Source organism: Ursus arctos, unplaced genomic scaffold, assembly GCF_023065955.2.
Source record: "Ursus arctos isolate Adak ecotype North America unplaced genomic scaffold, UrsArc2.0 scaffold_11, whole genome shotgun sequence".
Lineage (NCBI taxonomy): Eukaryota > Metazoa > Chordata > Mammalia > Carnivora > Ursidae > Ursus > Ursus arctos.
The window spans coordinates 55,455,862-55,479,652 of NW_026622775.1; the positions used below are offsets into that span (position 1 = coordinate 55,455,862).

The 23,791-nt window shown below is 41.9% G+C and overlaps 2 protein-coding genes across 3 annotated transcripts in view; one reads left to right on the forward strand and one right to left on the reverse strand.

Annotated features, from left to right (window-relative positions):
• Positions 1-16,728, reverse strand: part of SH3RF1 (SH3 domain containing ring finger 1) — a 177,599-nt gene extending 160,871 nt beyond the window's left edge. For both annotated transcript variants that reach the window (XM_026485595.4, XM_048212136.2), the window contains exons 1-2: positions 16,442-16,728; positions 14,411-14,898 (exon numbers count right to left, since the gene is read on the reverse strand). In XM_026485595.4, the coding sequence (XP_026341380.3) occupies positions 14,411-14,803 (393 nt within the window). In that variant the 5' untranslated portion in view covers positions 14,804-14,898; positions 16,442-16,728. The remainder of the gene's footprint in view (positions 1-14,410; positions 14,899-16,441) is intronic.
• LOC113245518 (translation initiation factor IF-2-like) lies at positions 15,752-19,343 on the forward strand. Its single transcript, XM_057309979.1, has 4 exons — positions 15,752-15,769; positions 15,813-15,983; positions 16,354-16,919; positions 17,251-19,343. The coding sequence occupies exons 1-4, from the start codon at positions 15,752-15,754 to the stop codon at positions 17,480-17,482; spliced, it is 987 nt and encodes a 328-aa protein (XP_057165962.1). The 3' UTR covers positions 17,483-19,343.
• The last annotated feature ends 4,448 nt before the right edge of the window (positions 19,344-23,791 follow it).

The window sequence follows — 23,791 nt, forward strand, 5'->3', positions numbered from 1 at the left end:
CTAATTTATTATCCTAACTGCCTTTCCTCCCCTCCTTTCCACTTCATTTTCAAGAATTTTAATTTTATTTTGAATGTGCATGTTGCCTCTTATGGGAATTAGAATGTGGAAGTGCTATTATAAACCACATCATTACCTGTGCTTCCTACCATCCATAGGATTACCTACCACAGGAATTACTTAGTATATAGATAATCTGCATCAAAAGAGAGGCCTTTATTACATGTAACGTTTGCATTCCAAAAGTAGATATGCAAGTAGAGAAATCACAAGGTGTTTGGTAAAGATCAACATGACTGTTGGATAGCTAATTCCTATTAGATCCATTCCATTTTCCTCTATGTCAGAACAATGAGGTGCTTGGGGGATAGGAGATAACAGGTCACGTATTTTAACTTTAGTAAGGCTTCTGATTCAATTCGGCAGAAAATTCTTTCTAACAAACCAGGAAAACATGATTTCCAGACCACCATGGTGGGTGTAACACAAATGTTTCGAGGGCCACCCTCAAGTGAACTGTTATTCAGGATCCAATTACAACCAAGTTTCATGAGGGTTTACCCAGCCTTTGGGTAATACTTTCATTGCTGGCTTAAATAACGGAGAACTGAATATGATTAAGTGCACCAAAAATATACATGTGGTTAGGCACTCTCTCTTACGAAGATGTGAATGTGTTCAAATGAACTTTGGGATTCTGGAATGCGAAGAATCTATCAACCCCATCAAGATGTGCTTACTGAACTGAACACCTAGTTTTCAACAGCAAAGAACAGAAAAAGAGATATAAGAGTTCCTGCTCTCAAGTTACCTACAACTTGGTTCAGGAGGCAAAACTAAAACACAATTAATTAGAGAACAATCAAACACCAAATAAGGACAGAGGATACTCAAATATGACAAACAGGTTATATATGTGTTTAAGATCAAGCATCCGTATAATTACAAATATCTATTAAAGAGATAGCATTTTGAATTGACATTTTTCTGTTCCCGTCGATAGCTGCGAATTGCTGATGCTACCATAAGGATTACAGGAACAACAGGAGGCAGTTCAATTAGTAAGGCAGTAAAAACTCATATAAGAGATGGGGGAAAGCAAATTCATATAAAAGAAACTGAGGGTCTAGGCAAAGTATGAACCAGCAATACAGTGAGTTATTTTTAAAGATATGTAGCATCAGGAAGTAAAAACAAGCAACATGCTCAGGAGGATCATGTGATAGCCTTCCACAGTGTGATGGTCTATTCAGAACTTTATTACCACGCTAAGAGCTATTCTGGACCTGAACCCAAGCAAGATGAGCAGAAGCTGGAGAGCGTCCAAAGGAGAACGACTAAAAATGATTAAAATGTTAGGAAATGAGTCCTAAGAGGACATGTAAAGGAAATGCAATTATTTAGGCCAGATAAAAGATGGCTAAGGGAGGAGGTCTGGCTGCACAACCGCATGCAAGGTTACGAAGGAGAGTATACAAGGGAGCACTTCTTTTCCATTAAGGATGAGACTAGAGGAATGCGATTAAATTGCAAGGACAGGGATTTGTATTTGATACAAAAGAAGGAACTTCCTGGCGATGAAGATTGCAAGTCACAGGAATAAGTTACCAACCAGTTTTTGAAATGCCCTTTTCGAGAGGCTTTTTAAATGCAGTAGATGACCATCTTCATAAAATGTTCACTCAGTGTCCTTTTTTACCCTTCGAACTCAGGAAGTGAATATTTTAACTATAAATAGAAGCTCCATTAAAAAAAAAACATACACGCTTGCTTAAAGTTGAAGCATAGCAAGGCTCTTCACTGTTGCAGCATTTTAAAAATTCATCAGAAAATTATGTTACATAAATGCATTTATTTAGTCAGAGCTGGCTCTAATCACATAAAAATAGCAATAAGTTGCTCTAGATAGGAGATATAAAAATAATGAAAACGTGATTAAACAGACCAGTAATATCTACTTAAGGAACACAATCTTGATGCTCTACAGAAGGAGGGGCAGGAAAGGGTACGAATGGTAAACAAAAATCAGCCACAAAGGAATAAAACACACACACGTTCTATATCCAACGGTGGCATTAAAGGACCCATGTGAGGGCATAAAAATCCTTCCTAACACTAATTTTTAAAAATTAGTGCACTGAACAAAGACTGCACTACAAAGCATATCTAGTTTCCCTTACAGAAGTTTTAGAGATCTAAGTCTTTTTAATACTATAGCAAAGAACAAAATCAAAGATCAGTTTTCTACATTATTTGAACTATTATTTTCCCCACAGCAAGAATGAAGGCAGGAAGGAAGGAAGGCAGGCAATGAAAACAGTCACAGATGGTCTAACATACAATGAATTCCGCTGGCTGGGTCTCTTATAGGATGAGAACAGGAAGAGGTATGAGAGATAATGTTGCTCACCCTCTCCTTTCACAGATGAGGCCCCGAGAGCCAGTGTCACACCACGGTTAGTGGTAGAAGCAGGATTTAAACCAGATATTTAGCATCATGTGCAAGCACTAACTGACGAACAGCTTGTGTACCTAAAGTCTGTCTGTTGAAAAGAGAACAAAATCTCCCGTGGCATTAACATTGTAAATATGGATTAATTAAATGACCAGACTATACATGCTCACATGCACGTGCAAACGCATACACACACACACACACACACACACACAAATGCACACAGGTTATTTTATAATATAACTGATACAAGGTACAAAGTTCTAATTTCTGGAAAAAGAAAAAAGAGAAGGTACTAACATTTATTGAATGTCGTTAACTAGGTCCTAGGCACTTAACATTCTTTATCTCATACAATCCTCACAACCCTGGAAAGCAAATCTTCATCATTTTACAAATGAAGAAATTAAGCTAATGAAGTAACATGCCCAAAAGCCGCACAGATAACAAAGAATAGAGGAAGGTCTGCCTCATGCTAAACCCCCTGCCTTTCCTACTACATCACATTTTCTCTCCAGCAAAAACCACAGAGCCCACAGAAAGAAGCATTCAGAGGAAGAAATCAATTCTCTTGCATTTTGCCTGAAAATGTTTGAAAGAGCTTCTGTATTCTTTGGCATCTTCCCCATACTTGATGAAACTTTCTTCTATTTCCTGGGCTTGCTCACACTGCCCTCAGCTAGGATGACCATATGGCCTTGTTCGCCCCAGACAGACCCAGTTTACCCCCGTTGACTCTGCAAAATTATCAAAAGCATCCCTTCATGCTCAAAAGTGTAGAGGATAAATTACATGGTCACCCCCATTTAAGCCCCTCACTGCATTCCCTTCATCCAGGCTTGTCTGATCTCAGAGAAGCACAGTTCCTTCCATCTCTCCCTTTCAGCATAAAGGATCCTGTCCATCAGAGTGGGTGTTCTCGAATCAGTAAGAATGGGAAAAGCGACATATTTCGATGATTTCTTACCCTTCCAAAGAGCAGAACATTTTAATACGTGAACAACCTCCAATTGTCAGAATTTTAGGCGGTGTGATGACTACATGAAGGTAATATTCAGGTGTAACAGAAGTAGATTATTTCAGGGAGAAGAAGCCCATCAGGCAAACCAGCCCTGCTTGGACCTGATCCCAAATCAGGCTGCCTACCCTGTCCTTGCTTTTCTGTTCTGCCTTACATCTCAACTCCCAGATAATCTGGCAGTTGCTCTGAAGGTTCCCGTGGCAGCCCTGAAGCTTCTCAAAGGATATGAGAGTCTGGTGTCCACGGTGACTTTGAGAGGCACCCTTCACCTCATCGCACCAAGAAGACATCCAGACACCAACCTCAGTTTGTTCATGTTCAATGTCAAAGTGGCCTTTGCTGGTGTAATTATTTCAAAAAAGTCAGGGAAGCAAAGGAACCTGGATATCAGACAAGCCCTCATTTTGCAAAAGGAAACCACAGCCTATAAAAGAGAAATCACCCGCATAAGGTCATACAGCCAGGAGTAGAAACCAGGTCTCCATCATTCTCGTCACCATGTAGGTGATCCCCAACTTCTACACAGCATACATTTTCATACTCCTACATTGACACCCAATACTTTTTTGACATCGGAGTGGGACTTTCTTGGAATATATACACATTTCGAGCTGTCACATGATGGTGCCTTTCAATTAAACACTCCAGTTTCAGCTGCATCACTGTCTTGTACAACAGAATTCAGGTTTTTAATATCATCTAATGTTCTGGATTTGTTTTATAAAAATGAACAGAGAAAAATGAAAGTGTTAATTCCAGCGCATAGTATCATGTACTATGAAATACTAATGCTGAATGAAAATAATTAGGCCCACCAAAAATGGCAAAAATATTTAGCCTATAGACTTAAGCTCTTCAGCTGCGTTAAACTGTGGAGGAAAAAAGTAAAAACATATGAGATACTAGAAATAATTCATCAAAAGTGTGCTTAAAACACAAGCTTAACAGGGGAAAAACTGAGATTTGCTAACTACCTGTCACTTTGAATAAGCTGAGCAAATAAAAATTTGCTTGAAATTTAACTTTTTTACATATAATATTTAATCTATGTGTTAAAGAACTTTTAAAATTCGTTAAAAACTAAGTAGTTATGTAATTAGGAGTGTACATATACTTTTAGCTCTAGAGGAATTGTATTTCCTTATAACAAATCAATGTTCAGCTTTTAAACATTAGTGCTCAAACACACTTCCAAGAATCTTATACAGATGCCACGGGTATTAGTATCACACACTGATATTCTTACTCTACTTGCTATTGTTTTATGGGGGGCAGGGGCATCCCTCACATAAATTAAAACTAGATATGGAGCACCCTATAATCTTCAATTTTATTTCTGTGTAATTCTTCATTGCTTAGGACCACTCACTACATCTTAAAATAATGAAAATCTACTCCTGTTTATTCATTGCAACATTATAAATAATAAATATACACTGTTTCAAAAGGATTTTTGTCTTATAAAAATTAGGAATTTTTTTATTTCCTTAGACTAACAGAAAAATGCTCAAACCTGACAGTCTTTGCCTTTCTACACTATATTTAATATAACTTAATTCATTTGCACATCCTCCTACTCTCTTTTATCCACGTTTCACAACTCAAATAGTCTACTACTTAACTGCTACTGTCAACCATTTGAAATGGCACCTCCATTCCCTTCCCTGCTACCCCGTAAGAGCCCACTCACACATTTATCTTTAACATGGTTGTGTTTACAGATACCCATATGTCACCATTCACGAAGCAACTGCTACCGTCCTCTTGACTAAGCATTGGCAGGCACATAGACTACAAAGGATTGCAGGACCACAGGAAGGGTGATTGAGGCTCAGATTTTTTCTTTTTAAGGTTACTACTTTCAAGGTCTCTGAAATTTAAAAAAAAAAAAAAAAAAAGGTGGAGAGATAGACACATTCTTTCTGATAAAAGCTTCGGGAGGTTGAGGGGTCTAAGTTCCACAGTGAGGGAGCCTTACTAGCAAAGCTGTTTCCAGATGTAGTGTCTCAATCACAAGCACACCTCACTATCCTGTGTTGCTATGTAAGTGAGGCTTGCCTGACTTGACATCGGATTGGATACCTGAGTTCCTCACTATACTATGTTGCTATACGTAATATTTCCATCGCAAGTATTCCTCCTACTAGTTTAACTACATATACTACGCTGCCCTACTACTGTGGGTCCTCATAAAGGACCCTGCTAGACAGTGAATTACAAAATCATTCGTCTTTTGACCCCAAAATGAAAAAGGCTTTCCATGTATTGTGTCAGGTTTACTTAAACCATATTAATGCAATGGACTGGAGAGGGTATGGATTAATAAGCAGAGCGAGCGCCCGACGGTGGTGGGGGAAAGCAGGAATTCTTCCCAGCGGAGGAGGAGAGTTTAGGAATGGAGGTGCACAAAGAGGAGCCAGGAACTTTTGGAATAGTGAAGTGGAGGCAGGTATTAACAGATTGCCCCTACCTTTTTTCTATTTTTAATTTTCCTTTTCCCCAGCCTAGAGTCAAATTATGGGGCAAGTGAGCAATTTGTGAATGCAACCTGGAAAAATAGTTCAAGGAAGGAAATGGAATGGCACAGGAGTCCTGCTCTCCTCCTCCCCCTTTCTACTCCAACATTTCTTCCATTTCCCCCCTCTTAGCCACTTGGAAAACGCAGACCAGGGTTGCATGACAGAACAATGCAAGGTGGCTAGAAGGCAGAAAAGTGAACAAACTACAGAGGTTCCACACCAGCAGAGGCTGGAGCTCGGGGTGGGGGGCTGAAGCCAGAGAACCAGTGGCAGAGGTGGGACTTTCCAGAGAGCAGCAAGCACAGCAGCAAGGACTCATGACTAAAGCAAAGCTAAACTTTATCTCATTTTCCTCCCTTTCTCTGTCCAGCCAGCAACAATAAAATAATCTCCTTTTCCCTTCCTCTCTTTCAGTCAGTCACAGGAGAAATAAGAGCTGAGGGAATGGTAATCAAAATGGGGAAAATGCAGAAAGAACCCCCAGGATTAGGGAAAGAACCCTCCAGGGTTAGCCGCAGAGAATGAACATTCATCGTTTCTCACAGGTAAGGGACCAAAACAACTGAGCAAGTGTCCTCATCGTGCATAGCGCTACATTTGTATTGTGATCTTTTAAATTTCTTCTCAATTATTTAGTTCTTGTCACCCAAATAGAAATGATATTACATTCCTTCTGAAGACTGATCATTTTTATAGTAATGATACTACTACTAATACATCCATTTGCATTGACTTTATAATTTTCAAACTGCACGTCAATTCTTGCATTCATCTACAAGGCTACCTATTAATCGGTAGAGAAAGTGTCAACCCATTTTTATAGATGGTGAGGAAATAGCACAAAGAAAGGGATTAAGGACAGATAAATTGTTGAGAAAATTTACAGTAAGGATCCTTAGAAGCTGATTAGAATTCACATCACTCAATCATTCATTCCTGCATTCATTTAATCTGTTATGGGTTGAATTGTGTCCCCTAAAAATATATGTTCAAAGTTCTAACTCCCAATACCTGTGAATGTGACTTTATTTAGAAATACAGTCTAGCTGATGTAATCAAGTTAAAATGAGGTCGTATTAGTTTAGGGTAGGCCCTAATCCAATGACTGTGTCCTCATAAGAAGAGGGAAATGTGGACACAGACATGCTGGGAAGGAATGTGAAGATGGGGGCAGAGACTGGACTGCTGTATTTACAAGCCTGGGAACACCAGGGACTGCCAGAACCACCAGAAGCTAGGAAGACGCAAGAAAGGATTCTCCCCTGAAAGTTTCGGAAAGAGCAGGGCTCTGCCAATACCCTGATTTCAGATTCTGGCCTCCAGAATTGTGAGAAAATAAGCTTCTGTTGTTCTAAGCCACCCAGTTTGTGGTACTTCGCTATAGCAGCTCCAAGAAACTAATAAACATTCATTCAACAAATCTCTTTTTGAGTGCATCCTATGCGCCAGATACCACAAAGGGTTCTGAAAAATATAAGATGAACCTAACTCAGCAATCCTTGTCATCCCCCACCCCCGCCGCGACTCCCTGCATGGAGCTGGGAGACCTAAGGTTCTGCAGTTCTGTGCTGAAGAAATAAAGCCCAGAAAAGCCAAACAGCCAGCTGATGACAGCACTGGAGCAAGAGGCCACAACCTCTGACCTCCAAACCACACTCCTCCATCTACCAAGCTAAAGAAGGTCTGGTTTCCTGGTCTACTGTCACTGAGCTTCATCTGTCCCTTTAAAACAACAACAGTGAGCACAGCCAGGACAGTAAGGACACAAGTACCTCCACTTAAAAGCTGTCCCTGTTATAAGCAGCACGAAGACCCAGGAAGAATGTCTGTCACTTCAGTAGAGTGTGTGTCTGATCTTGGGATCAGACAGGGTAGGGTGGAACCCTATCTCCATTACTTTCTAGCTAGGAGACCTAGAACAAGTTATTCTGCCTTTCTGCCATCCTTTCCACATACATAAAATGAGAATGATAGTACTGAATGCCCTCTTGTACATGAGTGAGAGTAGATACGGAAAGCTACGAAAGATATATCATTAAACAGAAAATCTCAAATTGCAGAAAAGCACATATAATGTCATTCTATTTCTATTAATTTTTTTTTCTGAGAAAAACAAACAAAAAAAAAAAAAAAAAACCTCTTCACAGTAGTCATTCCTGGAGATTAAGAATGGAGAGATTAGAAATCTTGATTTTCTCCCTTACATCCTCATTCACCATTAAGTTTCTTACTATGAGCGTGTATTACCTTAATTTTTAAAATAGGGAGAAAAATCCTAGTCATTTAAAAAGAATGAAGCATGATAATTCAATGAGTTGTTCACTTAAAATAGGTGTACTTATCTGCATGTGTATTATATCCTAATAAACAGGTGTGGTGTTTTTAATGAGACAGATATACGTGCTCAGACATGAAAAGGTTTCCCAGATATATTAAATGTACTATCAAATCATCAGATACACAGAGCATGAAATTCCACATATGTAAAAAAACAAAAAACTGCATATATACACACACAAATGTATATGTAGAGATGTGGAATGATATACACACCGCATAACATTATACATCTATATTGTTGATTTTTTTTTTTTTTACCACCAGAATGTTTACAGAAACTCATTTTGAAATTTACATTCTTTTTAACTTTTTAATTAATAGTACTTAACCCCACAGGGCTGTTGCAAAATTTACATGATAATGGTCACATGATACTTTGTGTAATATAAAAAAGAGTCATTAGGCATTTCTTGTTTTAATTACTAATCAGTATGCACTGCAGACTGATTTCCATCCCTGCCTTCTATCCCAGTTCCAAATTTCACTCTTGAGCCCTAGCCATTGAGCCTGACTGCGGAATAAAGTCAAGTCAGGGATAGGACGCACATAAGGGCACAGCAAGGTCAAGAATGAAATGATAAATAAAAGACATCAATAATTTCTGCAATAGACATTGGCAAAAAATTTTCTATTTTAACTCAGCCATTCAGAAACAGCCACACGTCTCCCTCATCCAAACCACCAAATGAAGACATCAATTCCTATGTCGGTGTTGGATGAGTCTTCCACCGAAGGGAAGCACGTCCTGCCCTGTCCCTCCAAATCCACACTCACTCCACTCTCTGACCAGACACTTAATCCAGAGGCCACAATAATGAACTTCACTACAGAGACTTACTCCATTTCTTATCCCATAGCTTCACTCTATGCTGCCTTATTTGTTGTTTCTTGTGTTTTATCTCCCCATAATGTAAACTCTTTTTCAACAAAACATGCATTAAAGCCACCTCTGTCCTGGGACAGATCATAGCACAGAACCGAGCCAGAAAAAAATTCTCCACAGGTACCTGTTCACTGACTGGAGGTTAAAGATGGCCAATGGGGCAATTCATAGTACTGGTTTCCCACCCCCTACCTGGAGCCACACTGTAGACCTGACTTTCTCCCTACCCTTCCTTCAATTCTCTTTCTGCCACCTGTCCTTTGGGTAATGCCTCAGATACTACAATGTCCAGTAAAGCACCCTCTCCAAACTCCACTTACAGAAGAACCTGAGAGATAAACAAGTAGTAATAATTCTCTCCTCCTGACACTTCCATCTCTCAACCTACAATTTTCTGTGTTTCTGGTTTATTGTCACATAAACCTCCTGTTTTATGAAACTATGCCAGGCCACTTGGGCAGTTGAGGGGGAACTTCTCAAAGTTACTGCACGCCAGGGGCGCCTGGGTGGCACAGTCGTTAAGCATCTGCCTTCGGCTCAGGGCGTGATCCCAGCGTTCTGGGATCGAGCCCCACATCAGGCTCCTCCACTGGAAGCCTGCTTCTTCCTCCCCCACTCCCCCTGCTTGTGCTCCCTCTCCCGCTGGCTGTCTCTCTGTCAAATAAATAAATAAAATCTTAAAAAAAAAAAAAAAAAAGGAAGAAGAAGTTACTGCACATCCAGAGTAAAGCGCACAGAAGGCTTGGACCACTGCAGGTCTTTGGGGAAACCAGGATGAAGGGACCGGCAGTGGACTGAGGCCTTTCCAGAGGATGACCTTTAGGAGTACATGCACAGTGAGTGTATTAGTTTGCTGGGGCCGCCCTAACAAAGTAATACAGATTGACTGGCTTTAACAACAGACGCTTATTTCATTAGTTCTGGAGACTAGAAGTCTAAGAGCAAGGCGTCAGCAGGGTTTGTATTCTTCTGCAAGCCTCTCTCCTTAGTTTGCAGATACCCATCTTTGTGAGTCTTCACATGGTCTTCCTTCTGTGTCTCCCTGAGTCCTAATCCCCTTTCTTATAACAATACCAGTCATGGGGCACCTGGGTGGCTGGGTTAACTGTCCAACTCTTGGTTTTGGCTCAGGTCATGATCTCAGGGTCATGAGTTCAAGCCTCACATTAGACTCCGCGCTGAGCATGAAGCCTGCTTAGGATTCTCTCTCCCTCTCTGCCCCTCCCCCCTTCTCTCTCTCTCTCTCAAAAAAAAAAAAAAAAAAGAATACCACTCATATTGTGGATTAGGGCCCCACCCATATGACCTCATTTGACCTTAATCACCTCTTTAAAGTTGCTCTTTCCCAAACACAGTCACATTCTGAGGTACTAGGAGAAACAATTTCATCTTATGAATGGGGGGGGGGGTTAGACACAATTCAGCCCATAATAGTCAGCAATAGGGAAAGGGAGAGAAAGCGATGAGTGTAGCTATAGAGAAACGAAAGCATACTCTACATTTGCAGAAGGAAATTTCACTTTTCCCCCTCAAATTCCATTTCTTCTCTCTCAGTCCTTTGACACCAAACTCCCATTTCCGCTCTGAGCCCTGATGATTGTCTCAGTCCCAGTGATTCATCTTTCTAATCCCAAATGCAGAGCACTTACTAGCTATACCACTCCTCTGGCCCTTAGCCCCCTGTGGCCTGTGGTGGCTCTTGATGCCTTGTACATTACTGCACTTGAGGCCTCATCTCAGGTCACTACCCCTGTCCCTTTCTTAGTCCACATTCACCTCACACTGGTTCTTCAAGACAGGATCCATACCCTGTCCCACTACAGATCAAGATCATTGGAATACACTTCCCCCTGCTCCTTCACCTGCCCAGCCCTCTCTCAACTAAATATCATTTTATCCTTAAGATCTCAGTTCAAATGCCTCTTTCTCAAGGAAGCTTTTGAAGACACCACACACACACAGACACACACACACACACACACACACACATTTACCCTCACACTAAACACAGGTCCTTCTCCTATCCTCTCCCCTAGCATTCTGTCATAACACTTACCAAGTTTAATTACATACTTGCATTGTTATTATGTTATTAATGTGGGTCTCTCCCACAAGATTGACACATACTCAAAAATTCATAAGTGGAATCTGTATCTGGTTTATCCATCATTATCTACTGAGCAGCTAGAACAGTGCCTGGCACCCAACAGGTGCTCAATAAATATTTGCTAGCTAAAGGAAAGAATAAACAAAGGGTGAATTAGTGTAAATCAGTGGTTATGTGGATCTATTTTTGCTGAATAAACTCACTTTGAGATAGAGGCAGTGTGAAATCATTAATAATTCCTAGACAGACAGATAGGTGCACAGATATGAATAGAACTTGAACCAATGGAGCCACTCATAGAAAGCAGAAATTTAACTGTTCTATGTCATAATTCTATAGAAATTACTTAAATAGGTTTTCCATATGGAATTCTGCATGTATATTATATTTTTTTAATACATTATCTATTTTGTGCAGGTATTTTTAGTCCCTTTAAACAGATATCTGCAGTCCCCCTCTCCCTGTAGCTCATTCCACCGCTCAACTTTGGCCTAAAACCAACAGGAATTCTTTACTTGGGGTAAAGAACTTATGGATTCCCATGGAGACTCCAAACACTTTTTCATTTTCTCCTTCATATTAGGCAGGAAACACTAAAATTCTGGGAACAAGATCTGTGTCACACATTGGAAATGCTCATATCTGCTGATAACACTCAATCTACCTCGGCTAAATGCATGAGGGAGCCACATGGTCACAATCTAATGGAACATAGAACATAACTAATACGCTGAAGCAACATTCCACATGTTATCACTTTCAGCTTTATGCAACATGTGGCAACAGGCTCATGCACCATTTGGTTGTGTCAGAACATCTAAGAGAGGAGAATGCATGTTTGGGATTTATTATGGTCACTCACCTCAGGAAAGTGTCCAAAGGAGTGCATTACAACCTCCACATGTCTATATGTTATAGATTTCTTTCTTAAAAGGAGTATTTTCTGACATGTATTTATCTTTCAGGTACTTGAACTATTTGTGCAACCCTGGTTGTTTTGAATACTTGAAAGCAAAAGGTACCAGTAACTGCTAATGAGAAATTATTTTATGATAGAAAATAAAACTGCTCTTTTTATAAGTATTGCAGCATTTGCATGAACTCAGATTACTAAGTAATTTTGTTTCTTGTTTTGTCCTCTGCTCTGTGTGTCTCCACACCCCCTGAAGTAACAGATATCACCTTCTGTTCTATTAACCTCAACTATTTGATCCAAGTTATAAAGACTCAAGTTCACCAGGGCTTCTCAGTGAATAATTTTCCTTGCTAGAGAAAAAAACATGAAGCAAATTAGGAATTCATATAAGCCAGAAAAATAACAGTATCATCATCAAAATCTCAAAATAATTTACCCGAGAAAAGTGAAGCTCAATTTTGAGAGCTTAGCAGTTGAAATAAATGAACATTACAGCATTACATAGTCAATTTTTGTGTTAGAAAGAAAACTTAAAATTCAAAGGACATTAGGTTGAATGCTTAAGCCCTTTTCTTAAATTCCTTTTTATCAGTAATCAAACATTCAATGCATTCCTCACAACAGGTAAAGCAACGTGTCAACAACTAAGATACTTCCATTCATAGCCAGAAGCTACAACTCCCCTAGTCTAATTAACAAGGAAACAAAATCTCCAGAGAAGCAAATCAACCCCCTCACTAAGCTAAGCAGACCTGGGTCAGGTGTCTCAGAAATGACCAACTTGATCACTGGTTGTGAGGTTAAAATATTATGACTCTATACACTAGTCGATGCACCAGTAAACTCCATAAAATAAAGGAGACCCAAGAAAAGTGCTATAAGCAGACCAACCTCACAATACGTAGGCTTCAAATATGCAAAGAAAACCGCCCTAACCCAAAGTTCTATCTTAAAAAATAATAATAATTAAATACAAATCAAAAGAAGCCTGATAGCCTAGTAAAGAAATTGCTTCCTAGTAATTAAAAGCCTTTCCTATTTTCCATCTAGTGATATAAATACTTTGTATCGTTTTAAAAGATGAGCTTGAGAAGGAAGTGAGGGAACGGTATAGCCTCTGATATTCACATCTGTGAATTTATACTATCTAATGCCATCCCAATGGCTGTTTTAGCACTAAATGAAAGAAGTCAGTTATGAGTGTCTACCATGAATATTTGAAAAAAAAAATTCTTATTCAAATTAACTTCCTTAAAAATATATTTTATCAGTTTGGCCAATTATTGAAATTGTTTCTTCCAACAAAAATGAAATTGTTTTAGTTGTCTGATGCCCATAACTACTTTTTATTTTTACAAAAATGAAAAAAATGTGTCTTACTGGAATGCCATCATCCACAACATAATATAGATTTATTCACAATACCTTACCTTCTAGGAATTTAAAATATGGTAACTGTCCAAATATTTAGCTTCATTTAAAATTATTTCAGCCCAAACCCAAAACCCAAGAAAAATGATTTTGATGAAAACATTTCATTTCACTCCCTGCAAAACCCAACATAAAGCTAGATTCTCTGTTACACCGTAGTCCTAAATGACATTTCGTTGCTACAGCAACGAAACTCCGCTACCTGTGGCCATGATTTGTTAAGAATTCCTCCAACCAGTAAATTCTGTGCTGTGCATTCATAAAACCAAGAGAATGGCTAGAATAGCTCAATGCAACATAAAAATTAAGGTTTAATTTCCTACTTATGATTCACCCACATACATATTTATATCATATATGTACACACATATACATAATTATGGTTCTCCCAATTCCATGAAAAAGGGGAAAATCACACCAAATATCCATTTTAAAATGGGTACCAAAAAACTGCTTTTAGATTTCAGTGAATAAATTGCTACCTGTTTCCCAAAATTTATCTTAAAAGGTAATAGAGACCATGTGGAGAGAATTTTTAAAAACAAAAATTTGTTATTTACATGCACTCTCATTCCAAAAGGAAAAAAAAAAAATCCTGAGGCATAATTTCCTATCTGTTTCAGTAAATCTGGCTTCTTTAGCAATGAACTGATTTAGGAAGTATCAAGCTAAAGCATAAAGAAAAAAATGTAGTTGTCACCACCTTTATTCACCAAACTGCTTCTGCAGGCTACTCACCCTCACCGGGGGGCTCCAGGCTTGCACCCGTGGCTGCTGTCCGCCCTGGGAGCTCTGCAAATCTTTTGAGCTACAATTAGCCACAGTGCTGCTCTGAGCCCTTAATGCATTTGTGCAGTTCGTCCCACTGCCCCCACCAGGGCCAGGTTTCCAAGGCCTCTGCTTGATGCCATCCAGAAGTCTGACCAGCAGGATGTTACTTGGAAGCTCCTCAACACCCGAGCCAACAAGAGTCCTGCACTCGGGACATCTGAGTTCATTTCGGGAACCTACAATCCCCAACAAACATCGTTTGCAAAATGTATGCTGGCAAGGCAAGACCTTTGCCGAAGCGTCAAGCCGCTCTAGACACACAGGACACTCCAGAAGATCCAACAAGGCAGATTCATCCATCTTTATCTAGTTTACTGAGAAAAAAGCTTCAGAAATTTTCATAGTTGTGTGCATCCCTTAAAGTGATTCATGTAACATCCATTTCAGACTTTGCTCTGGAGTAATGGGAGAGGGGGAGGAGAGAAGACAGAAAATTAGTATAGTTATTTGGGGAAAAGGTTCACAGAGGAGCCAAGAACCAAAAAGTACACAAAAGTGCTTCCTCTGAATAGGGCAGCTTTGCTTTGGAATGTGGTTCCTGAACTCCAAAGTCAACAATTAAAAACAAAATGGGCTTTTTAAACAATTCAAAATTAATCCCTAAAGATACCTAGGAGTTCACTGTGCAGAAATAGCTATCACATACTATACAGAATTCCTGCAATAAAATGGGATTTATGAAATGCAATAAAGAACATAATTTCTTCAGCTCTCAAAGTGATATTGGTTGCCTTAATAAAGTCCTCAACTCATATGAGAAGCTGAACAGAAGCAACTGAAAGTTTCCTCTACCTGAAATTACTTTTAAACCCAACAAACTTCCCAATCTTTAAGCTACTTTAGTGTTTAAGAAACCATGCCTCATGTGATCACTTGTGGTACATGATCCCAATATTAAATACATATGTTTCTTCGCTGGCCTTAAAAATAGAACTGTTTAATCTTGCCCAACCAAAATGAGCCGAAGGCTGACAATTCTAAAGGACACAACTAAAGATTTGTTTGAAAGCAGCTGAAATATAAAAACACCCTTCAGGGCAGTGGTTGACAAACTCTGAAACGGATTTCTGAACAGCTTGTCCTAATCCCATTCAGAAAATCTGGCAAAATTATCACCAAAAGAATTTGACAATGGAATGCTGGACTGAAAACTGTGAGCATAATATGAAAATGGGGCCATTCAGGAAAAAGCATTTAAACCGGTGACTGCGCCGCTCTCCCCTACCACCAAAATAAATGTAAACGGGAATGCCTAGGAGAAAAAGGGTAAAAAGATTTTGATGGAAGCCTTAACAGCTGTTCTTGACAGAGTCGGGAAGCGGGGAGCCCCAGGGCTGCGCCCCTCTCCGACGCTGCCAAGCACAGGTACTCCCAGACCCGCAGGGAGGCGCGGCGGCCGCTCGCCGCAGACACACCCCGGAGCCAGGTGTCGGCGACAAGGGGCAAGGGAGGGTCCCAGGCTGCGGCGGCGGCCCGGCCAGTGCCGGAATGGGGATCTCATTCAACAGCCTCCTCTCCACCACCCTTTGGGTCAGGCCGGGCACAGAAATCCCCCCGAACGACTGCTGGAAGTTTTCAAGGACTTAAAAATAAATCCGCAGCCTTAAGTTGCGAAAGTCAGCCCCACAAAGTGCCACCCTTCGGGAAACATCTATGACGCGGCAGAGATGAGGCGGGAGTCCCCAGAGAGACCGAGCCATCGGAGAGCAGGGAGTGCTGGGCTGCGCCCCGGGAGACCGCGGCACGGAGCCCGGGCAGCTTCCTGACGGGAGAAGGCAGCGAGGCCGCGGCACCGTCCCGGCTCCGGGCCCAGGAGGACCCGAGGGTGAAGGGACTGAGGGACGGACCAGCGCGGAGGGGAGGGGGGCGCCCCGACCACCTCCTCCTCCGCCGAGAGGGTCTGCCCGCGCCGGCTCCCCGCGCGGCCCCGCGCCCTACCTCGCGCCTCGGCTCCTCCTCTTTGTTCGCGGCCCCGCAGCGGCGGCGGAGACCGATGCAGATGCGGCCCCGCCGCGCCCGCCGCTCGCAGTGTCTCTGACGCCGCGGCGGCACCCGGAGATTCCTCTCTGCTGCCCCCCTCACGCGCGCACACACACACGCCGCCGCCGCCACCTCCCACTTTCCCAGCCGAGGAGGGCGGAGGAAGAGGAGGAGGAGGAGGAGGAGGAGGAGGTGAGGAGGAGGCCGAGCCGCTGCGGGCGCCCGGGGCGCGAGGGGGCGGCCCCGCACCACAGCGCCTCCCCCCGGAGCGGGCGCGGCACCTCCGGGAACTGCGGGGCCGGCGCGCCTTCCTCCTGGCGCTGAGGTACCTGCGCGCGGTCCCCACCCGCCCCCGGGAGCGCGATGGGGGCGGCGGCCTGAGGGGGCGCTGCGAGAGCCGAGAGTCCAGGAAGCGGCGTCCGCAGGAGCGAGTGAGGTGAATTGGTTTGGGGGGCACACGCCTCCCCCTGAGGGAAGCACGCCTGAAAAACGAAGCAACCGGAGGGGGAGAGCGTTGGGAGTGGCGGCGGAGTGAAGAAGGAAGGCGCCACGGGGCAGGGGTTGGCAGTGTCCTGCTCCTGCCCAGTGGTGCCCGGCGGCCCCGACGGACGACTCGGGGCGGGACCGGCCGCGGCGCGGGAGGGGCCGGGGCCGGGGAAAGGGCGGGAGCAGCCCTGGCGGGAACTGATCCCACTTTCCTTTGCATCTGTTCGCCCAGGCCTGCGGAGACACTTGGTAGAGCGAGAGTTAAGTGTTGTTACCCCTAGGTCCGAGAGAGACATGTTGGATCAGCGTGGAAACAGTCCCGGGGCAGCTGTCCACCAGCCCGTGCTCCGGCCGCCGCCGCCCGACCTTGCTCCGCCCGCACCAGGCACCACGCTCCCTCCCCGGGGCACAAACCCGAGGCAGCTGGGAGGATTGCTGACCCAGAAACTCAAAATGGGAGGGGAGAGAGACGAGGAAAACAGTTGTGGGGATTTACTGTTATACCTGCCCTAAATGGGGAAAACTCAAAGTCTGACGCCAGGTGAGCTGGCACCGTGGAGCTAGCTGAGAGGCGCCTTTTATCTGAGCCTGGGAGGCAGCCATAACCATCACTGTAATCTTTGTTTCGGTTGCCGCAGGCGCACACCTGTAAACTCTGAAATGTAGATTTGAAAAACATGTCCACGGGTTTTGAGGTTTGTATTCCAGACTCGATTCAGAGGGGAAAACAAATTAAAATTTTATCATTATCTCAAAGTTGTCATAATTTTATTTGCATTTCCCATCAACTTACAAAAAGTTATCCCAAATACCCTTCCTCCAAGATGTGCAGAATCTATGTGAAAATAAGAGGGGTTAAAGATATTACGCAAGAAATCCCTGCCAGGCGAGCAAGCAGGGTGACATTCTGAAGGGGAGCCAGATTATTCTCTAGTCTCCACCCAAGCCACAGCTGAACTACTCAAGACCAATGAGATCACTTAAGCAAGAAAAAAAAGGTAACAGTTAATAATTATCGATCATTCACTGTATGTGCTAAATTCTACATCCATTAATTCAATGCTTACTGCAGTCTCAGACCTCATCCCTCCTTAGCTTTGTTCTAAATAGATTAATAATGCTGAGATGTGTGAATACCAGAAATAACAGTCCACTCCCCCCTCTGTTAGAAGTGAGCAAATATACACGCATTTGAGATGAGAAAGCAAGGGAAGGAAGGAACAGCATGGAGAATTTTTAATCCAATAATATACAAATAAGGCACTCTGGAAGTGACTACTTAGCCTATATACTTCTGTGTCTGGACCTGTGCAGAGGAAAGTGGGGCTGACTGGAAGATTATAGTCAGTAAACAGATAAATATGAATATATGCAGTGTACGGTTTTTAAAACTGAAGTTCAAAGAGGTTCATTTCATCCCCAGGTTGCACAATCAGTCATGTTGAACCAAGACGCAACCTCAGGTCTCTGAATTCCAAGTACCCTTTCTTACAAAATGCCTCAGGCAAAACCAAGCGTACTGTATCTGCTCCCAGGGGAAAGTAGACACTGTTAATCATGTAATTACTCTGGAGAGCAAGGGACAATTTTTGTTTTGATTTATTCTTATTTTGGTTTTTTGTTTGTTTTTACGGAGAACAGTATATAAGTTCATTGGTGGAATGGTGCAGCTCTTGAAACTCGGCAAGAAAATCAGTAGTCACACCCATTACCAAAGAACTGAAGACAGTGTGTCCAAGACTGAAGTGATCAAAGAAGCCCCCACACACATCCCATGAATAGTATCTGGCACATGGCTGCAGTTCTTTGAATGTCCCTGGTGCTAGTTCACTATATTTTGCAGAACACAGCTCTTCTATTAGCCTTAATTACTCTAGCTGTAAAACCAAGTTTTAGGCAAATTAAACTCTTGAGCCATCCTTCTTCTGTCAAATGGTGAAAAAAATAATGCCTTTCTTAGAGTGTTCTTGGAAGAGTCAATGAAATAATGTGCCGGTTCTTAGTAATCTGTACATCTCTATTAAAGAAAGATCTCATTATCATTATCTGCCAAAAATTACCCTGGCAGAGTTATAACGGCCAGAATCCTTCCTTCCCACGGCCTGTGAAAAGTTTGAGAAAACACTAATACTTGCAAAATCCTGTCAAGAGAACACTAGAAGGGAAGGAACAGTTGGGGAAAGAGAAGCATGTTCATCCATCATTTCTGGGAATTGAACATGAAGAAAGTAAGCATAATATGCTTATGGCCCCTGTAACTTTGAGTAGATACAAGAAAAATATAAATACACCCTGTACACAGTAATGATAGCTTCGTTTACTACAGTTCTGATCCTCCCAAGACTTCAAAGTACTTTCATATATGTTATCTCATTTATCTTCTAGGCATCCCTCTGAAGCAGTGAAGATAGATATAATCATCCCCATTTGCAGATGGGAAAAAATGAGGTGTAAAGCAGTTATTGCTTTTAGTGATAATGTTATCTCACAAATCAGGCTTTTAAATTCCCAGACCAGAGCACTCTTCTGTAAGCTTTGGGATCACGCTTCCACATGCATATTCATACGTGTCTGATCATTTTCCTGCAAAACTTATCCGGCCCCCAGCTGCTGCGACATTGGGAAATGAAAGCACTATTTACCCAGTTGTTTAAACTAGAAACCTAGGGGTCATCTTTGATTTCTCACTTTTCCTCTCCATCCCTCTCCATCAACAAGTCCACCAGCTATCCTAAGAATACCTCCATTGCACCTTTATTCAAGCCACCATCGCTCTTTGCCTCTGGCCCTCCTAACCAGCTTCTCTGCTTCCACTCCTGTCCCCACACTCTTGCCCTGAATGTAGTGACACCCAGAGCAAGACACAAAAAATGCATCACAGATCACGTTATACCCTTTCTCAAACCTCATCAACTTCTTTCTATCATACCTGGAATAAAAATCAAGCACCTTCCCCATCTTATGAGCTCCTGTGTCACTTGGCTCCTGCATCATCGTGCTCTACCACAGCACTTTGCCTTCTTCATAATACTGTGCAGGGTCTCATTTTTTGATTTCTTATTTATTGCCTATCTTCCTTACCTGAATATAAGCTCCCTGAAGACATGGACTGGGTCTGCCCTCTTTACCATTGTAGCCTGGACAGCCAACCCATGCGGGTACCAGTGAATGAGTCTCAAATAAAGAATTAATCTAATGTAGAATTATATGTGTTACCATCCTAAAGCTACATATATACTTAGTGCTTCACTGCCCCACAGATAGGAAATCAGGCAATATTCCAAATTCCATTCAGAGTCTTTCTTATAATCTATCAGTCAATAATTTTTTATGTAGAAGATAAGAAGGACACATGATTCTCTTCTCAGTTAAGCTGCCGAAAAAGCTAAATACCAGCTATGTAACACAGAACATAAAAGCAATGCCAGTTCGTCGTCATTCTAAGTCTTAGTCACCATCTACTTCGTTCTGCAAGCAAGCAGGAAAATTCAGAGTTATCTCCAGTCTCTCCTTTTCCCTGTCCTCCCTCCCCCACAGATAAATGATCCAGAGATCATCAGAAGTGCTTTTTAAATCTGCCCCTTCTCCCAACCCTTATTTCAGGACTGTTTATCTTCTATTTGAACAGTAAATACTCTCCCTGCTTTCAGTCTCTCCAGAGTACTTGATTCTGGAGAGAGCTTTGGAATCAAAGGCTTCTCCATCTACTAACCCTCAGGCAAGTTTCTAGTCTTTTGTGCCCAAGTTTGCTCTGTAAAATGGGCCTAAAACTACTACCCACCTCAGCGATTTTGTGGAGATTTTACATAAGTTAATAAAAATAGAATGCTTGGAACTATGTCCAACACATGGTAAGTACTTAATAAATGATGGTTAATATTATTTTTATTAGAGGGGCACCTGGGTGGCTCAGTCGATTAAGTGTCCCTGATTTCAGCTCAGGTCATGATCTCAGGGTTGTGAGATCGAGACCCACATAGGACTCTGTGCTGGGTGTAGAACCTGCTTAAGATTCTCTCTCCCTCTCCCACTCCCCCTTCCCCCCACTCACACGGCACATGCCCACTCTCTCTCTTTCTCTCTCTCTCTCAATATATATACACATATATATTTTTTATTAGAATTGATTCAATCCTGGATCCACTACCTGTTAACTAAATTACTTTGCAAAATTTCCTTAATTTTCTGAGTTTCAACTTCCTTATCTATATAAATGCATATAATGCTATCTACTTTGAAAGCTTATCATAAAAAATTAATGACAAAACTCATTGAAAAATATAACTCAGCACTTTTATGGCACGTAGTGGGGCTCAATAAAATGTTTCCAGTCTCCTTTTCTATGTACATCTGCCCCTTTTTCCACATAACTGGATTATCTCTAAGGTTCTTTCTAGCATGAAAAATGTATCTCCATCCAAACTGCATAAGGGACATCTAAGGGCACTGGATTCCTCTTGTGAAGAGTCTAGTGGTCCTGAAGCACCCCAGTGGTCAGGAAAAGGGGCTTTTATCAGTTAGAGGCAGGCAAGCCCAAAGAAGTTATTTTGGTCTACAGGAGTGGGAAGGTGGTGCAAACTCCACTGTCTGGCAGAAAATCTGAGCAGATGGAGTATTTATAGACACTCCCCAAAGATTTCAGTTCAATCAGGATGGATGCTAGGGAGAAAGACTGATGAGTGGGAGGTAACTGAACTGAATCTTCCTCCAGCCTTCTTGAAACTGGTCTGAATATTTGAGGAACTGTTCCACAGTGGAGTACCTGGGGAGGGCTGCAGTGCTCTAAGCTGACTCGCTCTCTAGCCGGGCCTTCAGGGACTGGTTCTTGAGGGTTAGCACAATCAGAATCTCCTACAATGCTCATTAAAAACACAGACATCCCAGCCTTGTTGCTAGAGAGTCTCACTTAGTAGGTCTAGCAGGGGTTCAAGAATCGGGTGATTCTAATGTATGTGGTGCTGGGACGACAATTTGAGAAATGCTAACCTACAGTCACCCAGAGGCACATTAAAAGGGAGGTATCCCAGGCATTGACCAAGGAAACTCATCTCTACAGGGCCCTCTAGAGCGTTGGTGTTGTTGAGAAGGATATGGGAGCTTGGAACCACTGCTGGTTTTCTGGGGACAACAGAAGAACCATTCAGTATTTCCACCTCCATGCATTCCAGTCTGTTCCCCTCTTCACTGCCCCAGTACTTCACCATGCAGTGTTGTCTCCCCTCTTAATAAATACTGGACAGATATTTTTTTTAATTTTTTAAAAATGTTCTAAAGATTTTGTTTATTTCTTTGAGAGAGAGAGAGAGAAAGAGAGAGCACAAGCGGGGGAGGGGGCAGAAAGAGAAGCAGACTCCCTGCTGAGCAGGGAGCCCAATGTGGGGCTCAATCCCAGGACCTTGGGATCATGACCTGAGCCTAAGGCAGACGCTTAACCAACTGAGCAACCCAGGCGCCCCATACTGGACAGATTTTTAAAGAAAGAAGTTTAAAGGGGAGCCAAAATATCAATCTGCCCGAGAAACACACATGGCTGGGTCCAAGTTGCCCTAAGACCCCAAACATGACCAGGGTCACCCACGTCAAGCCTCAGAAGGTCCTGTTGCTCAATACTGTTAAACTTCAGTGAAAACATGCCTGAAAACTAGATGCGCCTGATATTTTCTGACCAAGGACAAAGAAAAATTTAACCTGCATGAGGAAAACGTCATTGGATTTCTTCCTTTCTATTAAAAAATGATCTCTCTTGTCAAATTCCATTATCATTTTCAAAGTTTAAGCCTTCAAGTGGTCTTTTTTGCTTCTAAGCAAACTTTACCTAACCCAACGGTTAGAGAGAGAGTAGATAAATATCCATCACCTTATCTAACCATCTTTGGGAAATGAAATTCCATAACCTTTCCTGGTAATCTATCTTTATATATTAAAGATTATTTATCAATTTTCAGACTTTTTTCTGATCAAATTTAAAGATAAAGGTTGACTTTTCTAATGCATTTAAATAGGCCAGTTTAAACACACACACACAGACATGTGCTTGAATTCACTAGAGACTCATAACACATGACCCAGGTTTTTTTCATTATAATACTGAGCAGAAGATGTGGATCTTTCTTAATTAATCCACCCTAATTCACATGTATACTCAAGTACAAGCCTATATTGTATGATTTCACAATGCGTAGAAATGATCCCATCATAACACTTTCTTTTGTCTATAGCTACTGCCTCCCCTTCTCTCTTCCTTGCTCCCAAATAAAATGTGTTTATTCATGATTTTAAAAGCATAATTATCATCACACTAGGTACTGATCATACTATGCTTCAACTCATTTTTCCAAAAATTTGCCTGAATGCAGTTAAGTGGTTTTCCTTCTTTTGCTGACATCAGTTTCCTTACTGTTTTTCGGCCCCTCATTGCCTTAAACCTGTACCACCAAAATGTTCACCCCAACCTTCACATTGTTCCTTTGAATTTCTATTCTTATACCTTCTTGTACATGTTTTCTTTCTCTAAAATTTTGTGTCATGCATGAATCAGGCAAACAAAGTTTAAAGGGGCAATTTGGAAAATTTGTTGAAGTGGGGTGCCTGGGTGGCACAGTCAGTTAAGAATCCGACTCAGGTAGTGATCCCAGGGTCTTGATCTCAAGGTCATGAGATTGAGCCCAGCGTCGGGCTCCATGCTCAACGCAGAGTCTGCTGGAGACTGTCTCCCTCTCCCTCTGCCCCTCACCACCTCTGTAAAATAAATAAATAAATCTTAAAAAAAAAGAAAGAAAGAAAAATTTGTTCAAGTAATAAAGATAATCTTTAAAATTAAAT